At 32.0% G+C, this 25,456-nt stretch overlaps 1 protein-coding gene across 1 annotated transcript; it reads left to right on the top strand.

Annotated features, from left to right (window-relative positions):
- The first annotated feature begins 1,754 nt into the window (after positions 1 to 1,754).
- Positions 1,755 to 24,863, top strand: LOC134712882 (solute carrier family 23 member 1-like). The gene is made up of 14 exons (XM_063574868.1): positions 1,755 to 1,895; positions 5,699 to 5,785; positions 6,728 to 6,885; positions 7,842 to 7,969; positions 8,331 to 8,386; positions 9,361 to 9,542; positions 14,196 to 14,343; positions 15,253 to 15,409; positions 16,206 to 16,355; positions 17,528 to 17,631; positions 20,180 to 20,309; positions 22,425 to 22,568; positions 23,846 to 23,941; positions 24,407 to 24,863. Exons 2-14 carry the CDS (start codon positions 5,699 to 5,701, stop codon positions 24,670 to 24,672), a joined length of 1,806 nt encoding a protein of 601 aa, XP_063430938.1. The 5' UTR covers positions 1,755 to 1,895; the 3' UTR covers positions 24,673 to 24,863.
- Positions 24,864 to 25,456: the final 593 nt, after the last annotated feature.

Below are 25,456 nucleotides of genomic sequence, written 5' to 3'. Positions count from 1 at the left end.
CCAATTAATGTAGTGTAACATTATTTTTTTCAAAACGTTTAAAGAGCACATTTTGGTGACCTGACGACACTGCCTCCAATCTATCTTAAATGGAGTACGATATTTTGGTCCTTTCTTTCAAAAATTGTTTGACATCTCTGTTCTAGACGATATTCAGGTTTACTGTAATACTCTGGCCATAGGGATCATATCTAAACTTCGACCATTCACAGTTTAAAGGAGCATTATTTTCTACATGGATGTCTGATGTTACCGACGAATTATTAAAAATTAAACTTCTGTTGGGTATTCTGTTTGTGTATGAAATATTTAAATGCATATTTAAATGCCTCAAACATTCCTCCTTTTTATTTTATTTTGGCTTAACTTTAACATAATCGGCATTTTGTACATCCAACATTCATGTATTTATTTTTGATGTTTCTGATGTTGTTTTGGTTGAATAATCACGTGTTATGTCTTATCGTTTGTTGTTCATATAAATTTGAAATTGCTCTTCAATACCATCGTTGTCATATTCCAGAATAATACTGTTATACCGAGCTTGAATTTGCATTACTATACGTTGTGTCTCGGTATTTTGTACATACAACATTCATTTATTTATTTTTTGGTTTCTGTTCGATAATATTTTATGTCTAATCGTTTGTAATCGTCAGTCCAAATAATTATAAAATTGCCTTTCTAAAATAATATCATTGTCATGAAAACAGTATGGACAAGTTTTTGTTAAAGTAATTGTATACTATTCGAGATTGCATGTTAGTTACGTTAGCGCATCACTCTTTTTGATATTCTGTGGTATTTGTCGTTGATGGATACTGTTTGTTCTTGTTCTGGGGTTTGCATGTTATGTCGACTTTTATATTATTTGTTTGTACATTTCTCTGGGATGAATGTTTTTGTGTGTATTTCTATGGGCTAGTGCTGTCATTTTAACAATATTTTTCACATTAGCATAAAGCGGAAGGTTTAACCTACCAATGTTTTCTCAAAATGTCCTGTACTAAGTCAGGAATATGACTGTTGTTATCAAATAGTACGTTTCTGATGATCCTTGGGTTTCTTCTTATAATTGATTTGTTTCCCTTGGTTTTGGTTTGCAACCCTGATCTGTTTTCTCTCAATCGATTTTATGACTTTTGAACTACTAGTATGTTCACTCTGTGCAGAAATAAATGTTTTATGCCCTTCAATCATACTGTAATAGCAGTACTTTGTATGTGATTGTGTATATATATTTATTTGTCGGTTATTAAAGCCGACTTTGTTCTTGTCACTTTCAACAAGTAACTATTGAATATATGTAATCAGTTGTTAGCTTTAATATGATATTTGGAATTGTATGTGGCTGGTGCGTTTGTCAATTGTTATCTTATAGTTCGTTTCTGTGTGAGTTGCAAAATCGTTTGTTTTAGCTTGCACTTTATTATTTCTGTTGTTTCGTTGTTTCCCTCTTATATTTGATGTGTTTCACCCAGTTTTAGTTTGCAACCCGGATTTTATTTTTCTCAATCGATTCATGATTTTCGAAGAACGGTTTACTACGGTTGCCTTTATTTAAGGAATATCAATGACATGTATATATTCTCGTTTGTTTATCTATCTGTTTTCGCACGATTTTTTTTTAATTCATCTTCTTGCATTTTTTTATCAAGCTTGAAAATAAAAATAAAAATTGCTACTTATTTTTTTCTTACTTATTTTCAGTTTTTAATGCTCCAATGGACACATGCATGTACTTGATAGCTGCTTATTTTCTAATAATAGAAACAGCGATCGTCTACATTAACGAATACAGTTAGATCTTTTTACCGAGTTTGTAACGACACACGTTGTTCGTATAGTGTATTCAACTTTATTTGAACCGCTGTCGGACAAAACAAGATAACAAGGTAACTTTTATTTAATTTTACTTGTTAAAATAAAGGACGTTGGAAGGAAACGTGAATAATGTTAAAATATTAGTTTTGATGTAAGATTTTATTTTATTCCATGATCGAAATGATAAACATGACTTTTGTTTTTAAGTACATTTACCTTTCAAACGTGATATCTTAAACTTCAACACGAATGTAAACATTTGTGTAAGATTCAAAAAGATGCTTAATGGCATTATATGTTACGTTAAGGTTATTATCTTTTTTTTATTTCTAAAAAAACTATCGAAGAAATACTTCTTCCCCGTCTTTATTTAATTGAGTAAATCATTGAAAATTCTAACAGAAAAACAATACATATATATAAATAACTTTCTGAACAAAATTTTCTTTCTTCTCTTTCATTGCCCACTTGTCGTATCTGTTGACTATATAGTTTGTACTTTAAAGTCTTACCACTAACTTTCATTAAACAATATCATGATATAAATTTCTTAAAAAATCATGTTTTTACCGTTTGATTTACCGTTTGATTTGACAATAAAGTTGTCTTTTGACTCATGTATATGCATGTTGTAACAATAGGACGTATGTTGTTGCTTCTTTAAATATTTCAAAAGATATTTACAAATCGTTGTAAGAGTTTTCCTTATACAAATTTAAAATAGAATAATTTCACTTTAAAGTTTGTGCGTTAGAAAAATAGATATCAATGTCAGCTTTATATATGTATACATGGCTTAGTTAAGTGAAATGAGCTTTATCTTAATTGTCATAAGATACATCCCCCGAGGATACTAAATTACATTAAATCAAATTTAAATCCACGGTATAAGCGTAACATTAAACTATGAATTGTGCTGTGTTTGAGAAGGACATAACCATAAGCCTCCACTGGAAGTTAGCATTTTATAATTTTAAATAAGTTCTCCAAAATGTTGCTTTGAGAACGGTTGTGATAATATGATAGCTGTTTTTGGTTAATATCGTATGTTTGTTTATAACAGTTCGTTGTCACTCTTTTCAATTTAAGGTAAAAATCTTCAACCTGATTTCAATAAAAAAACACATAGCAGGATAAAAGACAAATGTAAATGAACAAGAAATATATTGTTATGATAAAATATACAAAAGAAATAATTCAAAAAATGGATTGTTTTAAATGGTAAACTGGTGTAATATGCTCTGTAAAAAACTCCGAACTCCGAGGAAAACGAAAGTCCTTTATCAAATGACAAAATCGAAATCTCAAACCCATTAAACGAAATGATAACAACTCATATTACTGACTTGGTACAGACATTTTTTTCTGTAGTAAATTGTGGATTGAAATTGGTTTTATAGATAGCTTAACCTCACACTTGTATGCCAGTCGCATCAAATTCAATTATATTGACAACAATGCGTGGACAAAACAAACAGACATAATAGGTAGAAATGTTAAATATACAGCAGTGAACATTGTTTTGTATTTTTGATCTCTAAAAAAAATAATATTATTTTACAAGGAAGCACAAAATGGCATAAATTTGCCATAGTACAATAACACAATGACGGGATGTATAGTTACAGAGCAACTATTGACTATAAGATACTATTGCATCAATTGAGGTCTGTATAAAATGCTCAAATGCATTTGTTTTGATCAAATACACATTTTGTCGGACAAAAATGTCCGTGTTTTATCATCCATGAAATGTTTAGATTTTTGATAATACAACGGTAAATGTAACATATCTGATAATTTTACTTTCAACTGCCCATAATGGTGTTTTGCCTTGTAAATTGCATAATTAAAATTCATTTTTGTTATTAACCATTTTTTAGACAATGTTATTTTCTAAGTGTAGTATTTGATAAATTTGATAAAATTTCGTTTTGCCCTATAAAATTCTTACTAATTTTTTTTATGTAGTAAAATTATATCTTTCGTCACAAGTTTGAAAAAAAACGATATAGTAAAAAGTAAAAACACAAAAATACCGAACTCCGAGGAAAATTCAAAAAGGAAAATCAAAAATCAAAAGGCAAAATCAAAAGTCCAAACACATCAAACGAATGGGTAACAACTGTCATATTCCTGACTTGGTACAGGCATTTTCTAATGTAGAAAATAGTGGATTGAACCTGGTTTTATAGCTAGCTAAACCTCTCACTTATATGACAGTCGCATCAAATTCCATTAAATTGTCAACGATGCATGAACAAAACAAACATACTCAAAGAGTAAAAATGTCAAAAATAGGGGTACAACAGTCAATATTGTGTTATCATCTTAATATCTCTACATAAACAACAAATGTAACAAAGAAGCACAAAAAGGCATACATTAATTTAACATTCTCATTTTGCTTTTCTTATACGGCTGAATTTATCTATGTAAAGTCTACCCATAATGATAGAAGGTTTCATTACTGGTTTAAAAATGCGCGTTTGAAATTCGCACAGGTAGACATAAAAATAATTTTGTCGTATGACGGCATACATAAATGAAGACTTACGTAAAGTTGATATAACAAAAACAGACTTAACAGTAAAAGTAATAATAATAAATAAAATAATGGTGTGGTTCAAAGTATGACGGGATACATAAGAACAGTTTCACGTCAAATACGGCTGAATTTATCTATGTAAAGTCTACCCATAAATGATAGAAGGTTATCATTACTGGTGTAAAATAGCGCGTTTGAAATTCGCACAGGTAGACATAAAAAATAATTTTGTCGTATGTCGGCATACATAAATACAGACTCACGTAAAGTAGATATACCAAAAACCAGACTTAACAGTAAAAGTAATAATAATAAATAAAATAATGGTGTGGTTCAAAGTATGACGGGATACATAAGTACAGTTTCACGTCAAATGTATATCATGAAAAACAGACTAAACAGAAAAAGTAGTATTATTGAATAAAATAGAATAAAACATTGCTAAGCCAAAGGCAAATGGAACAACACATCATTAAAGAGACAGTCACATAACATTGGTCGAGTGATTAGGACAAAATAAAGGATTTGAGATTCAACACTCGGCTCTCAATTTTTAAAACAGTATATAAATGGAAAAGTATGAAATAAATAGACTAAAAACTAATTAACTATGTAGTTTCAATTTGCTCTTTACTTGGTGTTAATTCAGTTAATATATTTCGACAAGTATCCGAATTTCATTTTAAATATTAGTAGAAAAATAAGAATTATAGAATAGATATTATCGCATTTAAGAATTGGATGCTTCGATTTATAATTTTAAAACCGTGTGCAATTATGAAATAAACATTCAACTCTTATAATAACATTTGTATATAAACTCATCATAGATACCATGACTAAATTTAGTATATACGCCAGACGCGCGTTTCGTCTACAAAAGACTCATCAGTGACGCTCGAATCCAAAAAAGTTTAAAAGACCAAATAAAGTACAAAGTTGAAGGGCATTGAGGACCAAAATTCCAAAAAGTTTTGCCAAATACAGCCAAGGTTATCTATGTCTGAGGTAGAAAAGCGTTAGTATTTAAAAAAATCAAAAATTATGACAATCTTCAAGGTTGTTTTTTTACATTCTTCAAACAAGGTCATGAACAGCAAAAGCATTCAACGCTGTTATATCACACACAGAAATTTATATGATATTGGAGTGCCTCGTATTGTGGTTATCCAATGAAAATTAAAGATTCAAATGAAACAATAAAGTTAATTTGAATCGTCTGTTGCCAAAGGCTCATGTTATAATTTCGGAAATAGAATTTAAGTTGGATACTACATTTACATTTTAACATATTGTTTTTGCTTTTCATGATTTGTTTTTTTTTAGATGAAAACATCTGGAGTATTGCGTGGTTTACAATATAAGGTGGATGATAACCCACCGTGGATAACTACTATACTGCTAGCTGTACAGGTAATTTTGACTCCTTTTCGTGGACAACTACTATACTACTAGTTGTACAGGTAATGTTGACTCCTTACCGTGTACTAGTATATCTAAATACTACCAACTGTACAGGTAGTGTTGACACCTGTCCGTGGACAACTACTATACTAGTAGCTGTACAGGTAATGCTGACTACTTGTTTACCGTGGATAACTAAAATACTACTAGCTTTTCAGGTAATGATGACTCCCACATACTACTAGCTCTTCATGTTGTGTGTTCTTCCCACCGTGGATAACTACCATACTACTAGCTCTTCAGGAAATGTACACTGTACACTCTCCACTGTGAATCACTACAGTACTTCCAGCATTACGTATAAAATGGACTCGCCTCCGTGGATTACTACAGTACTTCTGGTTTTACATGTAAATTGGACTCCCCACCGCGGATAACTTAAGCATGTTAAGTACTTATAGCTTTACAGATAATATAAAGTCCTCACCGCGGATCACTACAGTACTTTGAGTTGTATCGGTGATGTGGACCTCTTCTTTTTTTTATATATGTAGTTCCCAAACTATATTACAGATATTGTGGATTATAGTACCCAAACTATTACAGGAATTGTGGACTAAAGTACCCAAACCTTTATATGTATTGTGGACAATAGTACCACAAGCTTTACATGTATTAGTGATTATCTAACGTGGACTTACTACAATTGTTCTAGCATTCTGTGTCATTAATTCATATATCTTCTTGATTGAAATGAAAAGAATCTTAAACAAATGAATAAAATAAGATGCAATTAACCTTTTTCCTCAAGTTACAAAATGATATGGTATTTATATACGGATTGTTTTCCTAATTTCGATGTTATTCATTACAGAAATTGCCCATTGGTGCGGCGTTAATTCATGAACCAGATACTTTGATTTCATTTGTTCAATTTTAATCTGATTTCAGCATTACCTGATGTTATTGAGTTCCAACCTTGCAACCCCTGTTCTTGTGGCAACTATAATATGTGCCAAAGGTGACGTAGAGGTCACATCAATGATGCTAGGTAATATGTTGTTTGCCTGTGGGATATGCACCGTTATACAGACGTTTATAGGAGTAAGGTAAACAATTATATCTATATGCATCACACAATAACAAAATGCCTTAATCATTATTTTCACCGTAGTTGAAAATAAACTCATCATAGATACCGGGACTAACTTTTGTATATACGTCAGACGACGCGCGTTTCGTCTACACAAGACTCATCAGTGACGCTCAAATCCCAAAAAGTTAAAAATGCCAAATAAAGTACAAAGTTGAAGAGCATTGAGGACCAAATTTCGTAAAAGTATTGCCAAATCCAGCTAAGGTAATCATTGCCTGAGGTAAAAAGCCGTAGTATTTTAAAAATTCTAAATTTTGTAAACAGTTAATTGATAAATATAACCATATCAATGATAATTCATGTTAGCACAAAAGTGCTGACTACTGGGCTGGTGATACCCTGGTAACTTCTTTCATAAGTTACTTCTTGAAAAGTAACTTCTTTCATAAGTTACAGTAATGAAACTAACAGCAAGCAGGAAATCTACCAGACAATAGTCATGTGACCGGGAATGGGGCTTACTCATCAGATTATATCATTTTGAAAAGATCTAAAGACTTAATACACTATATGGACTTGTAAAAATAATCCTAGTCAGAAATTTATCTCTTTCCAAGCCAATGAAAATTAACGTCTTTATGTTGTTGAATACAGTTAGGATGCTATTCAACTCGGATAACTTAAGAGATTGGGGAAAACAACTGCTAACAATTGACTAATGGTATTGTTCCCTGTCTTTTGAATCCTCTTAATATCAGGTTTGCTTTGTGTTTTGTAAAATATAAAATTTAGTCACTTTGGTTATATAACTGTTATCACTTGAATAAGGATATTGTTCCCTGTCTATTGCATGATATACACATAAACGGCACTTGCCCTTGTTTCCTTTTGCAAATGTTGTATGCTGTATAACATTGGATTAGTATATAGTATATAGTGATAACAATTAATAAGGCATGTGTATTTCAGACTACCAATAGTCCAATGTCCAGCGTTTGCTTACATAGTTCCTATGTTGGCCCTGACAGACTTTGAGAAGTGGAAATGTCCAGAATTTAACACCACAATGATAAATCCGACGATGAATACAACATTAGGTAATCAGCTGGCCCCTAAACAAATATATACTAGTTCAGTGATAATGAACGCCATACTAATTTCCAAATTGTACACAAGAAACTAAAATTAGAATAACACAAGACTAACAAAGACCAGAGGCTCCTGACTTGGGACAGGCGCAAAAATGCTTCGGGGTTAAACATGCAAGCTTGGTGATTCAAAACACATATCAGTTCGGATTTGATACTTTTCGAATAAAAATCACCTCGACACTCACATGCTCTTAAAACTAGATTCAAAAGGTAAAGATTAATAATATATCCATCAAATAAACATTTGTACGCAATACTATTTTTTTTAAAAGAGAACGGCAAATTGATAGCTATCATTTATTGACAGGTAATATAACAGACCACGATGGTGAAGAACCCTATTGGAAAACACGTTTAAACATGGTTTGTATCAACAATTAATATCTTTCTTTGTCAATATAAGAAGTGTTTACATACAAATAAATCACCTTACATGATCCTGTATCGTAATCTAGAAAATGCTTAGAAACAATGAAATAAACAAGTGCAGCTGAAATTTAAGTTACCTTCATGTTAACAGAAAACAAGTAGCACCATTTCCTTTCTAACAGAGAAGCATATCGAAGAATTGGCTAATATAGCTCTTTTGAAATATCGCCAATTAAATGATTTCTCAGAAAATTATGTTGATTCTAAATGCTTTCAATCAAAAGAGCAAAGTCGGTTCAACATTAGAAAACTTATTGGGTAGAGTTCAGCAAGAACAGAATATCAAATTAACAATTGCATGATAAAGAATGTTTGTATACAATCTCGACCGCGTAAAGAAATACAGAGTCTACTTAAAGGTATTTATCTATTCAGTGGTGATCATGAACCAAAACAATCAGTGGTGATCATGAACCAGAACAATCAGTGGTGATCATGAACCAGAACAATCAGTGGTGATCATGAACCAGAACAATCAGTGGTGATCATGAACCAAAACAATCAGTGGTGATCATGAACCAAAACAATCAGTGGTGATCATGAACCAGAACAATCAGTGGTGATCATGAACCAGAACAATCAGTGGTGATCATGAACCAAAACAATCAGTGGTGATCATGAACCAGAACAATCAGTGGTGATCATATCAGTGGTGATCATGAACCAAAACAATCAGTGGTGATCATGAACCAGAACAATCAGTGGTGATCATGAACCAGAACAATCAGTGGTGATCATGAACCAGAACAATCAAATAACTTTGCATTTTCAGGCGTCTTTGCTTTTTTTTTTTTTTTTTTTTTTTTTTTTTTTTTAAATCAAACCAATTTACTGAATATTGTTCAAGTATTTTTTACTTTCTTCACTGAAGGTTACTTTTTACCAATTACAATTTTTTTTAAATGAAGATAACGGGATCGATAATGGTAGCCAGTGTATTTGAGATATTTTTGGGAGCCACTGGTATATTGACTTTGTTGTTGAGATTCATTGGACCTCTTACAGTTGCACCAACTATAATGATGATGGGACTCGGTGTTGTAAAGACTGGATATGAACTTGCTGGTACTCATTGGGGAATCGCTTTTGGGTAAGTAAACAATGCATATAGTACATGTGTATATGTGTGTGGTATGTGGTTATTTGAATATAACTTAAGACTTGAAATCAAATTCGAATATCAAAAATAGTATGTGATAATGGCATCCGAATATATATTGAAATCATAAATATTTCTTTCGGCAGCAATTGCGCTTCCTAAATAGGAGTCTTGTTCCAATATTGTTAAGAATCGCAGTTTGATGCAAACTCAGTAAAGATCCTGATTTCCTAATTTCAAGTTCAAACAGTAAAACCTTTTCCCTTAATGATTGTTTGCTTTGATTAATTAAGAATTCTTAAGTCTTAAGTAATATACTTCAATAAATCGAATGTAACCATTATTATTCGTGACATTTACATACATTTAGAGTCACGCTTGACATAAAAAAAACCTAGAAATAATGCTGCTGGTTATATTTTGCTGTAAAGCAAAAACATTGAATATCAGTATAGGTTGGAATCGCCTCTAAAAAAAAAGTAAAAACACAAAAATACTGAACTCCGAGGAAAATTCAAAAAGGAAAATCAAAAACCAAAAGGCAAAATCAAAAGTCCAAACACATCAAACGAATGGATAACAACTGTCATATTTCTGACTTGGTACAGGCATTTTCTAATGTAGAATGACAAACTTTGACAACAATTGTGTTACAAAACATTGCGTTATATGTATGTAAAATGTCTAACTCGTTCACAACGAACGAGAAAGATAATAATTGAATAGAGTCATTTCTTGGTTTCATACTTGTAATTTATCCATTTTAATGTAGCCGCTATAAACTATGAAGAAAGGTTGTTGTGCTTTATTTGAAAACACTATATAGATTATTAAATACTTTTTGCATAATATGTGACCCGCCATGACATTTGCAGGCTTATGGAGGTAGAACGTCATTGTTAGAAAAATTATAAACATGATAAATATCGAGATTCAATGAAATACGTATGTGTGAAGAAAAGATAAACACTTTCGTTGGCTTCTTTTTTGCGGACGCCGAACTATACATCATATATAAGTTTTGAAGAAGTTTTACTTTATCGTGTGAAGTGAAAAATATTTGAATCTACATTTTAAATTGATACAAAAAAAATCAAATTTCTGCTTTATAGATTTCCTTTCATAAATGAAGTCTGAAATATATCCATAATAAATGCACCGTATCAAATGCATATAAGAGAACACCTACTTATAAACTGTTACGCGTCGCTTACTATGTATAGAGACATGCATAATAAATCTAAATTAAAAAAAGGAATTCTTAAAGCTTACTTTGATAAATATTAAACTAACTTCATTTCAACAAGTTTAAATTAAATGTTCTAAAATCACTGGTATTAAAGAGATAATAGTAACTGCAATTACGATTATCCCAATATGGCGACGGCAGATATAGGTAAAATCTTAACAGTCATTTTACTCAAATAAAGCATGTTTTTGTCACTAGTTACTCAGCTGCAAGGTTTTTCTATACCATTACATCATATTAGAATCGTAACGGTGCACTGGAATTGTCTCAGCGCTTTGAAAATTGCCGTTGAAAAATTCGGGATGATAATCGTAACTCGGAACAAAAGATAATCGTAATTATGGTATTAAAAAATGAGAAGATAATCGTAACTGGATAGTGTTTTATTGATATTGACACTAAAAACGTATATCTGATAGCACATGATGAAATTATGGTGATGAATTAATCACGTTTCAACTTCTTATGACAAATCTTTTTGTGCATATATTATTAATGGTTCTAATGAAAACAGCTACATAAATTTGGAGGGTGAACAAGCCTCAAGAAATTTGGATATGGGAAAAACACGAACTATGTTAAAATACACAAAACTTCCAAGAACTAGGAATGTCACAAAATATGGGAATGAGCTAAGAGGCAATTTTAAAGGAAGTTATGATATATGGCAATACTTGTCAGGGGAAACGCATGTGTCACCCTACATCAGATTTGTGATTAATAAAATTGAGAATGGAAATGGGGAATATATCACAGAGACAACAACCCGACCATAGAAAAAACAACCACAGAAGGTCACCAACAGGTCTTCAATGTCGCGAGAAATTCCCGCAACCGAAGGCGTCCTTCAGCTGGCCCTAAGACTGTTAAAGAACATTGATTTATCCTGAATAAAAACATAGTAATTATTGTTTTAAATCATTTAATGCAGGTGGCTATGTGTGATATTTCTTCCCCTGGGAAGCGACTGCTGGTTCAACTCTAGTCCATACCCGTTATGCCATAATGAAGTAGGAAAGACGTTTAGTATTCGCCAGAGACAGTTTGACGAGAAATTAAGAACAACAGTTTTGCACTTTTGGGATACATTTATTGGATATTGCTAATCCCCCTCCATTTTCTCCCCCAAAAATCACCTTAAACGCGCACATAACATTGAAACTTTGAAAACACTTAGAATATCTACTTACCACAATACCTGACCCGACAGCTGCTTCATTGTCAATATATTGAACAGGTACATAGATATAGGAAGATGCGGTGCGAGTGTCAATGAGACAACTCTCCATCCAAATAACAATTTCAAAAAAAGTTAACCATTATAGGTCAATGTACGGCCTTCAACATGTATACATTAAAAGGTAATGCATATTGTTGTCTGTTATAAGGGCATTTTTCAATAAAAGTGTGAATTTCAGACTTAAAAAATGAAAAAATCAACTTGTCGAAATTTTTTATTTCTAGAGTTATTTTGAATACCTCTATTGTAGACCTGTTTGTAAAAAAAAAAGTGCAATCTTAAATACTCGTTAAAATTATATCATTTTCATAATGTATGTACTGTTTCGCATGCAGGGGACATTTGTCCACTACGAAACTGCTTTTAAACGCACATCTTATTGCATTTTAATGTCTCCTATAGACATTCTATGTTGTTTTACTTTAACTAGAAAGATCTCATTTTTTTCTGAATGTGAGAATCATTTTTTATCGATAAATATTAGACAGTACTTCACATATGAACATACAACTTATGTTACGCAGTAGACATTTTCATGAGTGTCGAGTGGACAAACCCGTTTGGATCGTAGTGGACAAACAGTTTCGTAGTTGACATCAACCCTATACTATGTTGATAACATACTGAAAATTACATGAAACTTACCCTTGCTCTTTGTTTTGCACGAATAGAATTGAAAAAAATAAAAATCTCCACCTACTTGTTCGTAGGTGACCGTTTTGTAGTGGACATATTTTCATGTTTTTCCCCACAATCTCCATATTGCAATAGTAACAAGAATGATTATATTCATCAAAACACGTATTAAGCTGTACACTGATTTTTTTTCATAATTTTAAAACCAGATACTGAAGGAGATTTGAACCGTTTCGACGTGGACGTTAACAAAAATACGATATCACTCTGGTCCATTTGATGTGCTCTTTTTTGTCAACAATTAAAATGCCGTTATTAAAACATCATTTCTTTTGTAAGACCCTTATGTTTATATCTCTTGCAAACACTGAGCATGAATGTTGAATAGGGCGTCTAGGGAAATGCCAGGAATCCATAGCTTATTAGTCCCTCTAAAAAAAGTATGTTTCTTTGCTTAAAAAATGTTAAATCTAATTCCATGTACTGACTGCACAAAAATTACTTGTAAATATCAAAAACATTTTTTTTTAAAAAGTGGCTTGGACAAGTAACAAGTAAAATACAATAGAGTTACGATTATCATCCCGAATTTTTCAACGGCAATTTTCAAAGCGCTTAGACGATTCCAGTGCACGGCTACGATTCAAATATGATGTAATGGTATAGAAAAACCTTGCAGCTGAGTAACTATTAACAAAAACATGCTACATTTAAGTAAATTGACTGTAAAGATTTTACCTATATCTGCCGTCGCCATATTGGGATAATCGTAATTGCAGTTACTATTATCTCTTTAATACCAGTGAAAATAGAGCTACAAACAAACAAATACTGCTCTGCTCTAAAGTGTTTCTTTCATAAATGAAGTCTGAAATATATCCATAATAAATGCACCGTATCAAATTAATATATGAGAACACCTACTTATAAACTGTTACGCGTCGCTCACTATGTATAGAGACATGCATAATAAATCTAAAATTAAAAAAAAAAGGAATTCTTAAAGCTTACTTTGACAAATTTCAAACTAACTTCATTTCAACAAGTTTAAATTACATGTTCTAAAATAGAGCTAAGAATTGTTTGCATTGCAGTAAATTTAAGTCTTTGAAATTTTATTCAAATACGCTATTCAACATCACTAAAAGCCGATAAATACAATAATTTTGTGTTTTATAAATTAGTGGCTTCAATAAATAAAAGTCGCCATAGAACAGTCTCATTTTCATACCGGTATTCGAAATGACTCGTTTCATTGCTATTACAACAAATATGTCATAATAACATGACAGAGAGTTTTGTTTCGGAAAATTTTAGATAAATATACAAAAATCAAATTTTACACAATTTACCCAACTAAGCCTGGAAATGGCTAGTCACATATAGTTAACGGCGATTTTCTCACAATGACGTTTTACCTCCATAAGCCTGGATATGTCGTGGCTGGTCACATATGTGTAGCATAATATTTATGAATCTTTACATGCATTAAATATATTTTAACACTTCCTATTTGTAGTACCATTGGTCTTATTATATTGTTGTCAGAATGTATACCTACATTAGAAATCGATGTCCCCTGCACTGGAAAATTAACCGGACAGGAAAAAGGGGTTGTAAGACACGATAAACGGAAAACCCAAATAGTGTTCCATAAAATGTTTTCTGTGAGTAAATATACTACTTTTATATAGTATTTTACATTTCAATAGAACTTTGTTGTGTCAATGAAAATCTTACCCTTAGTTTTGTATTGAAAGCACTATGTAATTGAACTGTTTCATAACAAAGTGTTTTTTTAATTCTTTCTTGATGTATACAAGTTTTACATATGGACCAAAGATGTGGTGTATGAAAACCTCACTGTCACAGAAAATACTATGATATTAAAAGTTTATGAAACAGTTGAAAAAAGCTACAAAAACGAAAGTTGTGGACACAATTACAAACACCGTTTCATTTGTAAACAAATAAACTTTGAAAAAACTCAAAATATGAATATGAAATATAAACTTGAGGAGAAGTTGGATGTTTTGAAAAGTCAAGCAGCTCCAACTGTAACGCGGTTTCCGTTGTAGAAAGTGATTTTTTGTCGGGGTTAATTTTTATTGTTTTAGTGTTACATAAATAAAGACAGAAGTATACAGCTGTTCAAAAAACGAAACAACAGAAACACTAAAGGACAATGCAACATACATACAAACAAACTATTAAATAACGACTGCTATAAAAAAATTATTCTTGGCTTGGTACTGGACATTTAAAGAAAGAATTGTGGGTTGCACCTTATTTTGGTGCTAGCCAAATATCGTTCCTGATGGAAATGTTAAATAGACCACTAAAATGAGAACATTACATGACAGGAATACAGTACAAATAAAAAGCAAGAATATTAAAAACAAAGAAATACATAAATAAGTTATATAATATTACATATCGACATGTTAACCACAGAATAAAAACGTATACGTAAAATAATTTAGGACAGTACACCAGTAAAATAGAAGTCTTTACCTTCGTCACACCAATGTATCAACGCCACAACAAGTGATTATATGTTTTCTTTATAATATAAGGTGATTATTTCCGTATGTTTAATGTGGCTGCTATGTTACATTTTAACAACAACTGGAGCATTCCCAAGCGACAAGAAGAGTTATGGGTACCAAGCTCGGACTGATCTTCGGGATGAAGAATTGAAAGCAGCTTCCTGGTTCTCATTTCCCTATCCTGGTAAGATTATGATCAAATTAACATGCATTTTGTTTTCAAAACCATCAGGCTCATAGTTTGGAACGCGCGTTTTATCAGTGACGCTCAGATCAAACATTTACAGAAAGACAAACAAAATAAAGTTGAATAGACTTGAGAACCCATAAATTTGTATATGGTTATGTCTTTGGATGTATAAAATTAAAGAGCATCTGTCTATTAAATAATCGACTGTACGATTTTTAGGTGCAATGACATTTTGATGAGAATGAAATTACCCTTCTATGATGAGCTAGACTGAAAAACAGGGCCCTATTTCTTACATGCTAGCTGAAGAGGTAATAGTTCAATGAAAGGCATATTACAGACACCCTATTTTAATTTCAAGCCGACCAAAATCTGTGCTTACACCTTAATACTGCGTGCTTGATGAACTCGGCGAGCATGGTACCTGGAAACCAACGAGTCCATTCTTAACTAGTCTCCAAAATTTGATTTATACGATAATCAGTACACGAATTTTTAACTATACATCAATATTATCATTATCTTAAAGACGGCGTTTGTTTTTTTCTTGTGTAAGCTGAATTGAAATGCGAGCATTTAACTTGATATCAGAATTTAGTAAATTATGATAAAGTTTTAGGTATTTATTTAGAGGTCGGAATTCAGTTATATCAGATTTCTTTTTCAGGTAGATTTCACATGCCAGTAATATTAGTTTCTTTTGACTAAGAAGTTTTAATATACGTTTGGTATCTTTCGACTCTCTTTTAATCTGATTTCATAATTCAATTAGATGTAATTTATTTTTCAGGTCGATATGGCAAGCCAACATTTAACTCTGGTTTGTTTGTAGCATTTATAGCAGGTGTAATAACTTCTGTAATCGAGTCTATTGGTGATTATTACACGTGTGCCAGAATAGCTGGAGCTGTTCCACCGCCTCCCTCTGCCATAAATAGAGGTAAGAGTAGGTAGTTTTATTTGTAGTTAAAGCTGAACTGGTACAAAACCTCCATGTGCCATAGATAGAGTTTAAAGTCAGTAGCATTATTTGCCAGAATACCGATCATAGTTCCATCACCACCTGCTTTAAACAGTGATAACATTATGTAGGTTTATTTACCAAAATGCTTCTCCTACTCCCCCATTTAATTTGCCACGCACAGATGTAAAGTTTTGTGAGTTTATTTGCAATTACAACTGTATAGCATGAACATACACGAGTGCAACGTATCTGTTGAGATATGAAAACGTCATACAATTAGACAAAGGCTATGTTACTATTGAAATTGGAAGTTGACTATTGGAAAGTTTAGGTTATCATGATTATCATGGCTATTTTGAAGTCGTATCTCTCAAGTATCTTTCAATATCGTTGTAAATATCCACAATTGGGGTGATTTTCCTTCGGGAAAAACTCCGTAACCCTTAATTATTCGAACGATTCGTGTTGCTTAGTCTTTAGTTTTACGTGTTGTATTGTGTTGTGTTGAGTTTTGTGTATTGTTATTTGTTTGTCTTTGTCTCTTTCAGTTTATTTTCGACTAATGAGTAATAATGACGCTTTGCTATTTTTCATCTCTCCTGGAAACAAACCCATCATTATCTGTGAAACATATGTTGTGTAACGATCAATCAACTCGTTAAGGTGTCCTTAAATTTTTTTTCAAGGAAATAAATTTAACATTAGAACAATTTGTTTAATTGTTTAATTTGTTTAATATTTCCATTCGTTTTTGATGCGTTTTGTTGTTTGATTTTGCCATTTGATTATGGACTTTCCGAATTGATTTTCCCCTTAGTTCAGTATTTTTGTGATTCTTCTTTTTAATAGCTTCCTTGTAAGCAGCAATCCTCTATCAATAAATCACAATAGGAAATGCAGGCTCTGGAGTGTCGTATCTCCTGAAAGATTTTAAAACTCAACTCCGCTACACACCTTGCCTTATAATATTTTGAACATATGTATCCAATAAAAAGACTGGAGGTTTGCAATGTCTAATATCGAAGGAGAGGAAATTTAATGAGTGTATTGCTAACTGAACAGTCAATAATACATATAGTGACATAACATTAAACAGCATCGAATACTTCAATAAATTTGACGTCTGACACATTCTATGTCTTTTCCAGGAATACTAGTAGAAGGAATAGATGGTATTTTATCAGCAGCTGTTGGTCTAGGATTTGGTGTAACATCATGTAGTCAGAATATTGGTGTCATCAGTTTGACAAAGGTATAATAGATCATTTGAAGTGTAATAATATATACGAGTATAAAATTACCTTGGGTGAGATATATCATTCCCCCATACGATGTGGTTTTGTTTTTGTTGTCAAACAGCTATTTACATTAGGCAACATAGAGGAATTCTGTATATTTATGCTGAAGTAAACCCTGCTGTTTTTCGTCATTGTAAATATGAGCAGATTGTTATTGCAAAATATCTGAACCGTGTATATATTTTTTTATGCTTAGTCAGTAAAAAGTAAAATCACAAAAAAACTGAACACCGAGGAAAATTCAAAAAGAAAAGTTCCTAATATAATGGCAATATAAAAAGCTCAAACATATCAAACGAATGGATAACACCTGTCATATTACTAACTTGGTACATGTTTTAAACGGTGGATTAAACCTGATTTTATAGCTAGTTAAACCTCACACTTGTATGGCAGTCGTATCAAACTTATTAAATTATATTGACAACGATATTTGAACAAAACAAACAGACATTATTTGTTTAAACGTCAACAATAGGGTTACAATAGTCAACATTATTTTATAATGTTAAACACTATAGAATAGATATTTTCATTCCTTTTAGTAATGAGTGAAATTCTGCATTAAACAAACGACATTGTGAAAAACGCTAAAACAATCAGGTTGTTATTTGTCTTAATAAAAATAAGTTAGAGAATATTTCTTTTAAATAAAACTAACAGTGAGATATGATTACTAATTGTGTTCCCTTTTTGAAGGTTTAATGTGACGTACATCCCATTATTACACCAAACAGTAAGCATATCTTAGAGTCTGTATTCTTAGACGACAACTTCTAAATATTGATATTGTCGTCTTTGCTCCGAGATTTACCGATCATTACTGGTTTATATTGAGAAACAGTAAAACATAAAAAAGAGGCAAAAAACCTCTGTAAAACAATTAAAAGTCTTCAAAAATATAGAGAAACTGAAAAATAAGCAACACCAAAAAGTGTGCTCTAGTGTAGTAGAGTTGAGGTAAATATACGAGAAAGAAGGACTTTATTGTTCTATAAATATCACCTTATAACTCCCGTTTTACAGGTAAACCATTTTATAGCTGGCATGAAAACACGTTTTTTTTTTGGTTATTAAATTTTGCTGTTACAAAATGTTAGAATTTATTATAAATTAAGGAATATATCTCCCTCATGCAAAGCTCTGATTCCTTTCACGTTTTTATTTGTAATTATTTTATTTTTGATGATGAAAGATGTGAAATAACATACTACAGAATTGATACACATTATAAAAAATAAAGTAATACTTGATCGATCAATTAAGTCATACTTACTTACTTAATCCATTTCGTGCGTACTTGCACACGAGGCCACTACCAACACCCTCCACTGTTGCCTGTCTTTTGCCTTTCTTTTGGCTTCTCCCCATGTCATTCCATGGCTCTTAGTTCGCTCTCTATTGTACGTCTTCATGTTTCTTTCTGTCTCCCTTTCTTTCTTTTTCCCTCTGTCATACGGATATAATAAGATATAAATATAAATATTACAAATGCTTTTGATAATTAATCAAATAAATTAAATAAAAGCTGCTTCTAACAAATGCCATTTCTGATCCGTTCTTACTTTTTTATACAGGGGTTAAGAAACGTAAAGAGTATTTTTCTATATTAATCAAATACTCTAAATATTCTACCCCACCATATTTTGTGGGGGATATGCTTTTACATCTACATTTGTATATATATATAATACTTGAGAAAAAACAAAAAGTACAAAGTTCAGTTTCTTTTAATTTACATTTCAATAAAAATGAATTACATGGTAGAATCCTATGAACAATCTTAAATTGAAAGTTTTTCAAAAAAAGTATTTTCACGGGTTTGCTTGTCCATTCGTTTTTGATGTGTTTTGTTATTTGATTTTGCCATGTGATTATGGACTTTCCGAATTTATTCTCCCCTAAGTTCAGTATTTTTGTGATTTTACTTTTTGGACCTTTCGGATTATAGCTCTTCACCTTTTATATAAGCTTTGGATTTCAAATATTTTGGCCACGAGCATCAGTGAAGAGACATGTATTGTCGAAATGCGCATCTGGTACAGGAAAATTGGTACCGGTAATGCCACAACTACCACTTGGTCGATGCCTCTGCTGGTTGACTGTTAGTACCCGAAGGTATCACCAGTCCAGTAGCAAGTTCTTCGGCACTTGCATGAAAATATGTGTTTTGTGTGTTAATAAAATTTGCTGTTACAAAATGTTAGAAATTATTATGAATTAAGGAATGTATCTGACTCAAGCAAAGCCCTGATTCCTTTCGCGGATTTGGCTATAGTTTTTGGACTTTTTGAATTAAAGCTCTTCACCCTTTATAGAAGCTTTAGATTTCAAATATTTTGACCACGAGCATCACCGAAGAGACATGTATTGTCGAAATGCGCATTTGGTGCAGGAAAATTGGTACCATTAATGTTATAATAGGAATGTTTTGTATTCATACTGTCGATGAAATGATATACAATATTTAATTGCAGTTGAGGTAAATTACTTTATGCACAGGTTGGCAGCAGACGTGTGGTACTTGTAGCGGGTATACTGATGATAATATTTGGTTGTTTTAACAAGTTTAGTGCGTTTGTTGTTACTGTTCCTGATCCAATCATCGGTGCCTCATTTATTGTACTTTTTGGTAAGTAGTCAGTTTCATGAAATCATATATAAAAAAATGTTTAAGTCCGAAAAAAAAGAAGATTGCTATTGAGTTCGCGCATCTATATATATTGAAAGCATATATAATGCAAAACACGAAAAACGAAACATTTTTAATTCTTATTAATTTCTATTAATTATAATGCATATTTATCACATCTTATATTATATTGAGCTTCAATATTGTGCATGTTAAAAGGAATTTCAACGGGCTAACACGTGTTAGATAGGGCTATTCTAATGACCCTATGTATGTAATTTCTGTTTTATGTACTACTATTTGAACCATAAATTCAACAATCGTATTTCTTTCCACCACTTATTCAAATCGTACTTCAACTATTTACATATAACCTAGCTGCGGTATCGTAGCTCTTTAGGTCCTTTTGAAATTTTTTGACTATTTGCGGACCATAGAGCTACGGATTTTTCCTATTTCAAAACGTTCGGAATTGCGACCCAGGTTCAGGTCGCACTTATTTCCCTAAAATTTATTCTTTATAATCCATGCAAAGCTTGTCAATATATCTAGTTCGTTTCGTTAGATATTTTTCTAGGATATGACGTACCTATTTATGTTTGAATATTCATTTCCTTAACACTATTATCTAATTATTGCCATTTGTATACATTCTCCGCCTATTTTGTTCGGCCATATTGAATCTCGTGGTGACGTCACGAAAATCAAGAAAAGATAACTCTTATAGGAAAGCACGTGTTAGTTTGTTTACGTTGTCTTTTATTTTATTTTCATGACTTTTTGAATGAAAGTATGTTTAATTAAGGTTAGATACTAACGGAAATAATAATTCTTTCATTGAATTAAAATATTAAGTATGAATAAATGTTTTAAAGTCTTTTAAACACTCGATTCTCGCTTAGTAAAAAGTAAACAAACCAACACGTGTTTTTCTATAAGAGTTATCTGTTCTTGTTTTTCGAAGGCGTTCCTCACCTCCAACATAGGAGATCGAGGATATTTGAGTTATCTTTTCTTGATTTTCGTGACGTCACCACGAGATTCAATATGGCCGAACAAAATAGGCGGAGAATGTATACAAATGGCAATAATTAGATAATAGTGTTAAGGAAATGAATATTCAAACATAAATAGGTACGTCATATCCTAGAAAAATATCTAACGAAACGAACTAGATATATTGACAAGCTTTGCATGGATTATAAAGAATAAATTTTAGGGAAATAAGTGCGACCTGAACCTGGGTCGCAATTCCGAACGTTTTGAAATAGGAAAAATCCGTAGCTCTATGGTCCGCAAATAGTCAAAAAATTTCAAAAGGACCTAAAGAGCTACGATACCGCAGCTACATATAACCTAACTTTAAAAAAAGTATACAATGTCTTTAAAGAACATTTGAGTATAGACAATTATTCCATTGTTCTTTTTGTTTCACTTTTCGTTTAAGCATTTGAAATTCAATATAGATATTTTAATCATTATTGAGGACGAAAACAATACTAATTACTGAAGGGGGTAATTGAAAGCACCCATTATGTTCATTGTTGAAGTTGAACATTACACTCATTGTTAAATGCGAAAATAATGCTAATTTCTGTGAGCAGTACACTGCCCTTCTAAAGTTATTAACATCATCAAACGTGTATGTCTTTGGTGAAAGTTATCCCAAAGGCAACCATACCTCTTGTATTTTCTTTTCTATAACCATTTGATTTCGTGTATCAATCAGGAGTGTTAGCAGCTGTAAGGGCATCAAATCTTCAGTATGTAGACCTGAATTCACCAAGAAACATGATTGTGTTCGGCCTGTCTTTGTTCATGGGATTAACATTGCCTCCATGGACCCAGCAGAATGAACAAATCTTTATTGAGGACGAAAACAATACTAATTACTGAAGGGGGTAATTGAAAGCACCCATTATGTTCATTGTTGAAGTTGAACATTACACTCATTGTTAAATGCGAAAATTATGCTAATTTCTGTGAGCAGTACACTGCCCTTCTAAAGTTATTAACATCATCAAACGTGTATGTCTTTGGTGAAAGTTATCCCAAAAGCAACCATACCTCTTGTATTTTCTTTTCTATAACCATTTAATTTCGTGTATCAATCAGGAGTATTAGCTGCTGTAGGGGCATCAAATCTTCAGTATGTAGACCTGAATTCACCAAGAAACATGATTGTGTTCGGCCTGTCTTTGTTCATGGGATTAACATTGCCTCCATGGACCCAGCAGAATGAACAAATCTTTGCAGAAGGTAAGAATTAAACATAATTTTGTCAAGGTTATGAAATATTAAATAACAGAAGAAATATTCAGAATATTGTAATTTTATCGGCACGGGACGTTTGCGCTTTTTCATAGGACATTTGCGCTTTTTTATTTGGATACTTCCGCTTCAAATCATAAAACATATGCGCTTTTTACATAAGACATTTGCGCTTTTGCAACATTTGGTTTTTATGACTATTCATCCTCTTTTATCGGACTTGGGAACCGGGCAGAGTTAAATAAAGGCAATAGTAGTATACCGCTGTTCAAAACTCGACAAAAAACGAAATCGGGTTAACAAACTAAAACCGAGAGAAACGCATTAAATATAAGAGGAGAACAACGACATAACACTAAAATGTAACACACACATAAATGGACCGTGCATCAGACAAAATCCCACGAGAATAACAAATATAACATCAAAACCAAATACATGAATTTTGGATAGACAAGTACCGTGACACGTCTTATCGCAATGTGAATTTACAATAAAAAATAAGAGAAAACAAACGACGTCATATTTTCCTTTATAGTTATAAGCATCAAAATCACTTCATAGCATATTTCATAGCAAATTGATGTCATAGCACTTTGACATATATTTAAAGATTATATAGAGCTAAAAGTAAATATTTTAAAGACATTACATCACGTTTAGTCATCACAGGTCAGTTTTCGTTTGATATCCGATATCCTAAGAGAGAACAAATTTAGCCCCTGTTTTGACTGGTATTGAGCCTACATTTCAAATAAATAATAAAGTTTCTCTCTCTCAATTCTTTACTGGGATGCCTGTTCATCATAAGAACGAATCTTAATGTAATACACCGACTGTTAAATGATACTCTTCAAATATATGTTAAAAAAATAAATTGGATGAGTTGAGTAGAACTGTTCATTATTGAGGACATGGAAGGATTCTAGACCATTTGTCTTACTATGATGAATTGATAAATACATGTTTAAAGTTAAATTCATTTGAAGGTAGACGAATATAAGGAAAAAGCGCAAATGTCCGGTCAACTAATTACAGGTGAATCAAAATTAAAAGCGCAAATGTCCCTAGTATTTGAAGCGCAAATGTCCTATCGTGTTATAGGTAAAAAAGCACAAACGTCCTATGCCCAATTTTAGACACATTCGCTATCGTTATTTTGCTTCTATTATTGTTTGCTGTTTTGATTAGTTATAGTTACCACAACTGTTGTATGACATAATTATTAAAAACTGTCCTTTGATATTGAAGTTGATTTGTTTCAGGCAACGAAAATGCGATGCAGGTATTGTTAGCTCTTCTAGGAAACAATATGTTTATGGCTTGTTTCACAGCATTAATATTGGACAATGTTATGCCAGGTATGTAACTTTTTATTTCGGATAAAAAAAAACCAAGCAGTTAATCAATTATTAGAGATAAAAACAAACTTGGTTTATATATATTGAAAATGTATATGAAACAATGCAAAGGATATACTATCTTTCATTTACGCAAAAACACAGAAATGAGAGCTTGCATTCAACTTTTTTTTTCTTTTTTCTTTCTTATCATCACACATGACCAATACTTTTCTTGAATCGTCCAAGACATGACTGCAAACAAACAAAAAATCTAAACAACATTGCACTACAACGTACCGTTATATAAAAAAGGACACCTTAATTTATGAGTTTTAATATCCAATTAAAGCTTTTATTTTTTATAGTTGTATCTTTGTGGAGAAAAGGTGCAAATTTCAAAGTGCTTTTGACAGATTTGAATAGAAATACTCCTGACGGAATAAATTATGATATACATTTTTATTTTTATTATTTGAAAACTAGGTACTGTTGAAGAACGTGGAATAGTGTTATGGCGGGAATTAACATCCGAACATCTAGAGGACAAGGACAGCTACTCTTTAAGAACGTACGACCTTCCATTTGGTATGTCAAAAATAAGGTCATGGCGATGGACCCGATATATTCCGTTCTCTCCAACATTTGTTAATGATCCTCTTTATTGTTGTTCACCTCCTCCACGTGACCACGAAGACGTAACCAGAGAGAATGATCTCAATAGACTCGACGATGGATGTACAAAACTATAGAACAATGGTACAATACAACAATATCAATGTACCAGCTAACCTGATGAAATATTATAAAGTAAAATATTGTGTTAGATAGTTTGACGTATCCAAAGTCACAAAAGAGTCCGTTTTACATTCATCTATTTCACTCGAGAATAATGATTATAAAAGAAATATAACAGTGAAATACATGTTCCAAAAAGGATTTATATTTAAGAAATAATTCATGGAAGCCATAGATTATTGGAAATTTACACATGGCCTGGGCCGTGATATTCGAATTTTATCCTGAGCGTTAGCGAGGGATAAAATCAACGAATATCACGGCCCAGGCCATGTGTAAATTTCCAATAATCTATGGCTTCCATGAATTATTTCGATTCTAATAGGACAAATACCATCATTAAAAAAACTGAAGCGAGGGTGGGTAAATCTGTGTGTATGGCTGTTCTTTTTTACTCCCTGTTAGATAAAGCTCATCATTTTAATAGATCCATAGCTTGCACGGATTATTTCGTGAACAACCGCTGAAAAAAAAATATGTTTCATTCTCAAAACCAACAATTGTCATGTTGATTTATATGTTTTTCCCGTGAGCTATCGTCAAATCCAAAGTTGACATTTCGTAACCAATGAGCCGCCATGTTGACTTGCTGAAATCAGTACATATGCGAATAATGCAATAGAATAGAAAATCAAACATAACCTACCTTGATAATCAATTTTTATACAATAGTAAACGACATGTCAATAGTTAACGTAACAGAAAACGTTAAACTCTAGAGTTTTCATTTGTATGACG

This window comes from Mytilus trossulus, chromosome 3 (genome assembly GCF_036588685.1).
Source record: "Mytilus trossulus isolate FHL-02 chromosome 3, PNRI_Mtr1.1.1.hap1, whole genome shotgun sequence".
In the NCBI taxonomy this organism is placed as follows: domain Eukaryota; kingdom Metazoa; phylum Mollusca; class Bivalvia; order Mytilida; family Mytilidae; genus Mytilus; species Mytilus trossulus.
Note: the sequence above shows the minus strand (reverse complement) of the source record. Positions and strands in the feature narration are given on the sequence as shown.

What these genes read in the sequence shown, in the direction of transcription:
- LOC134712882 (XM_063574868.1), top strand. Translation starts at nt 5,699, where the DNA reads ATGAAAACATCTGGAGTATTGCGTGGTTTACAATATAAGGTGGATGAT. An exon ending in GACGATGAATACAACATTAG is followed by an intron (nt 7,970 to 8,330) that starts GTAATCAGCTGG and finishes ATTTATTGACAG; the next exon opens with GTAATATAACAGACCACGAT. An exon ending in GTTCTCATTTCCCTATCCTG is followed by an intron (nt 15,410 to 16,205) that starts GTAAGATTATGA and finishes TTTATTTTTCAG; the next exon opens with GTCGATATGGCAAGCCAACA.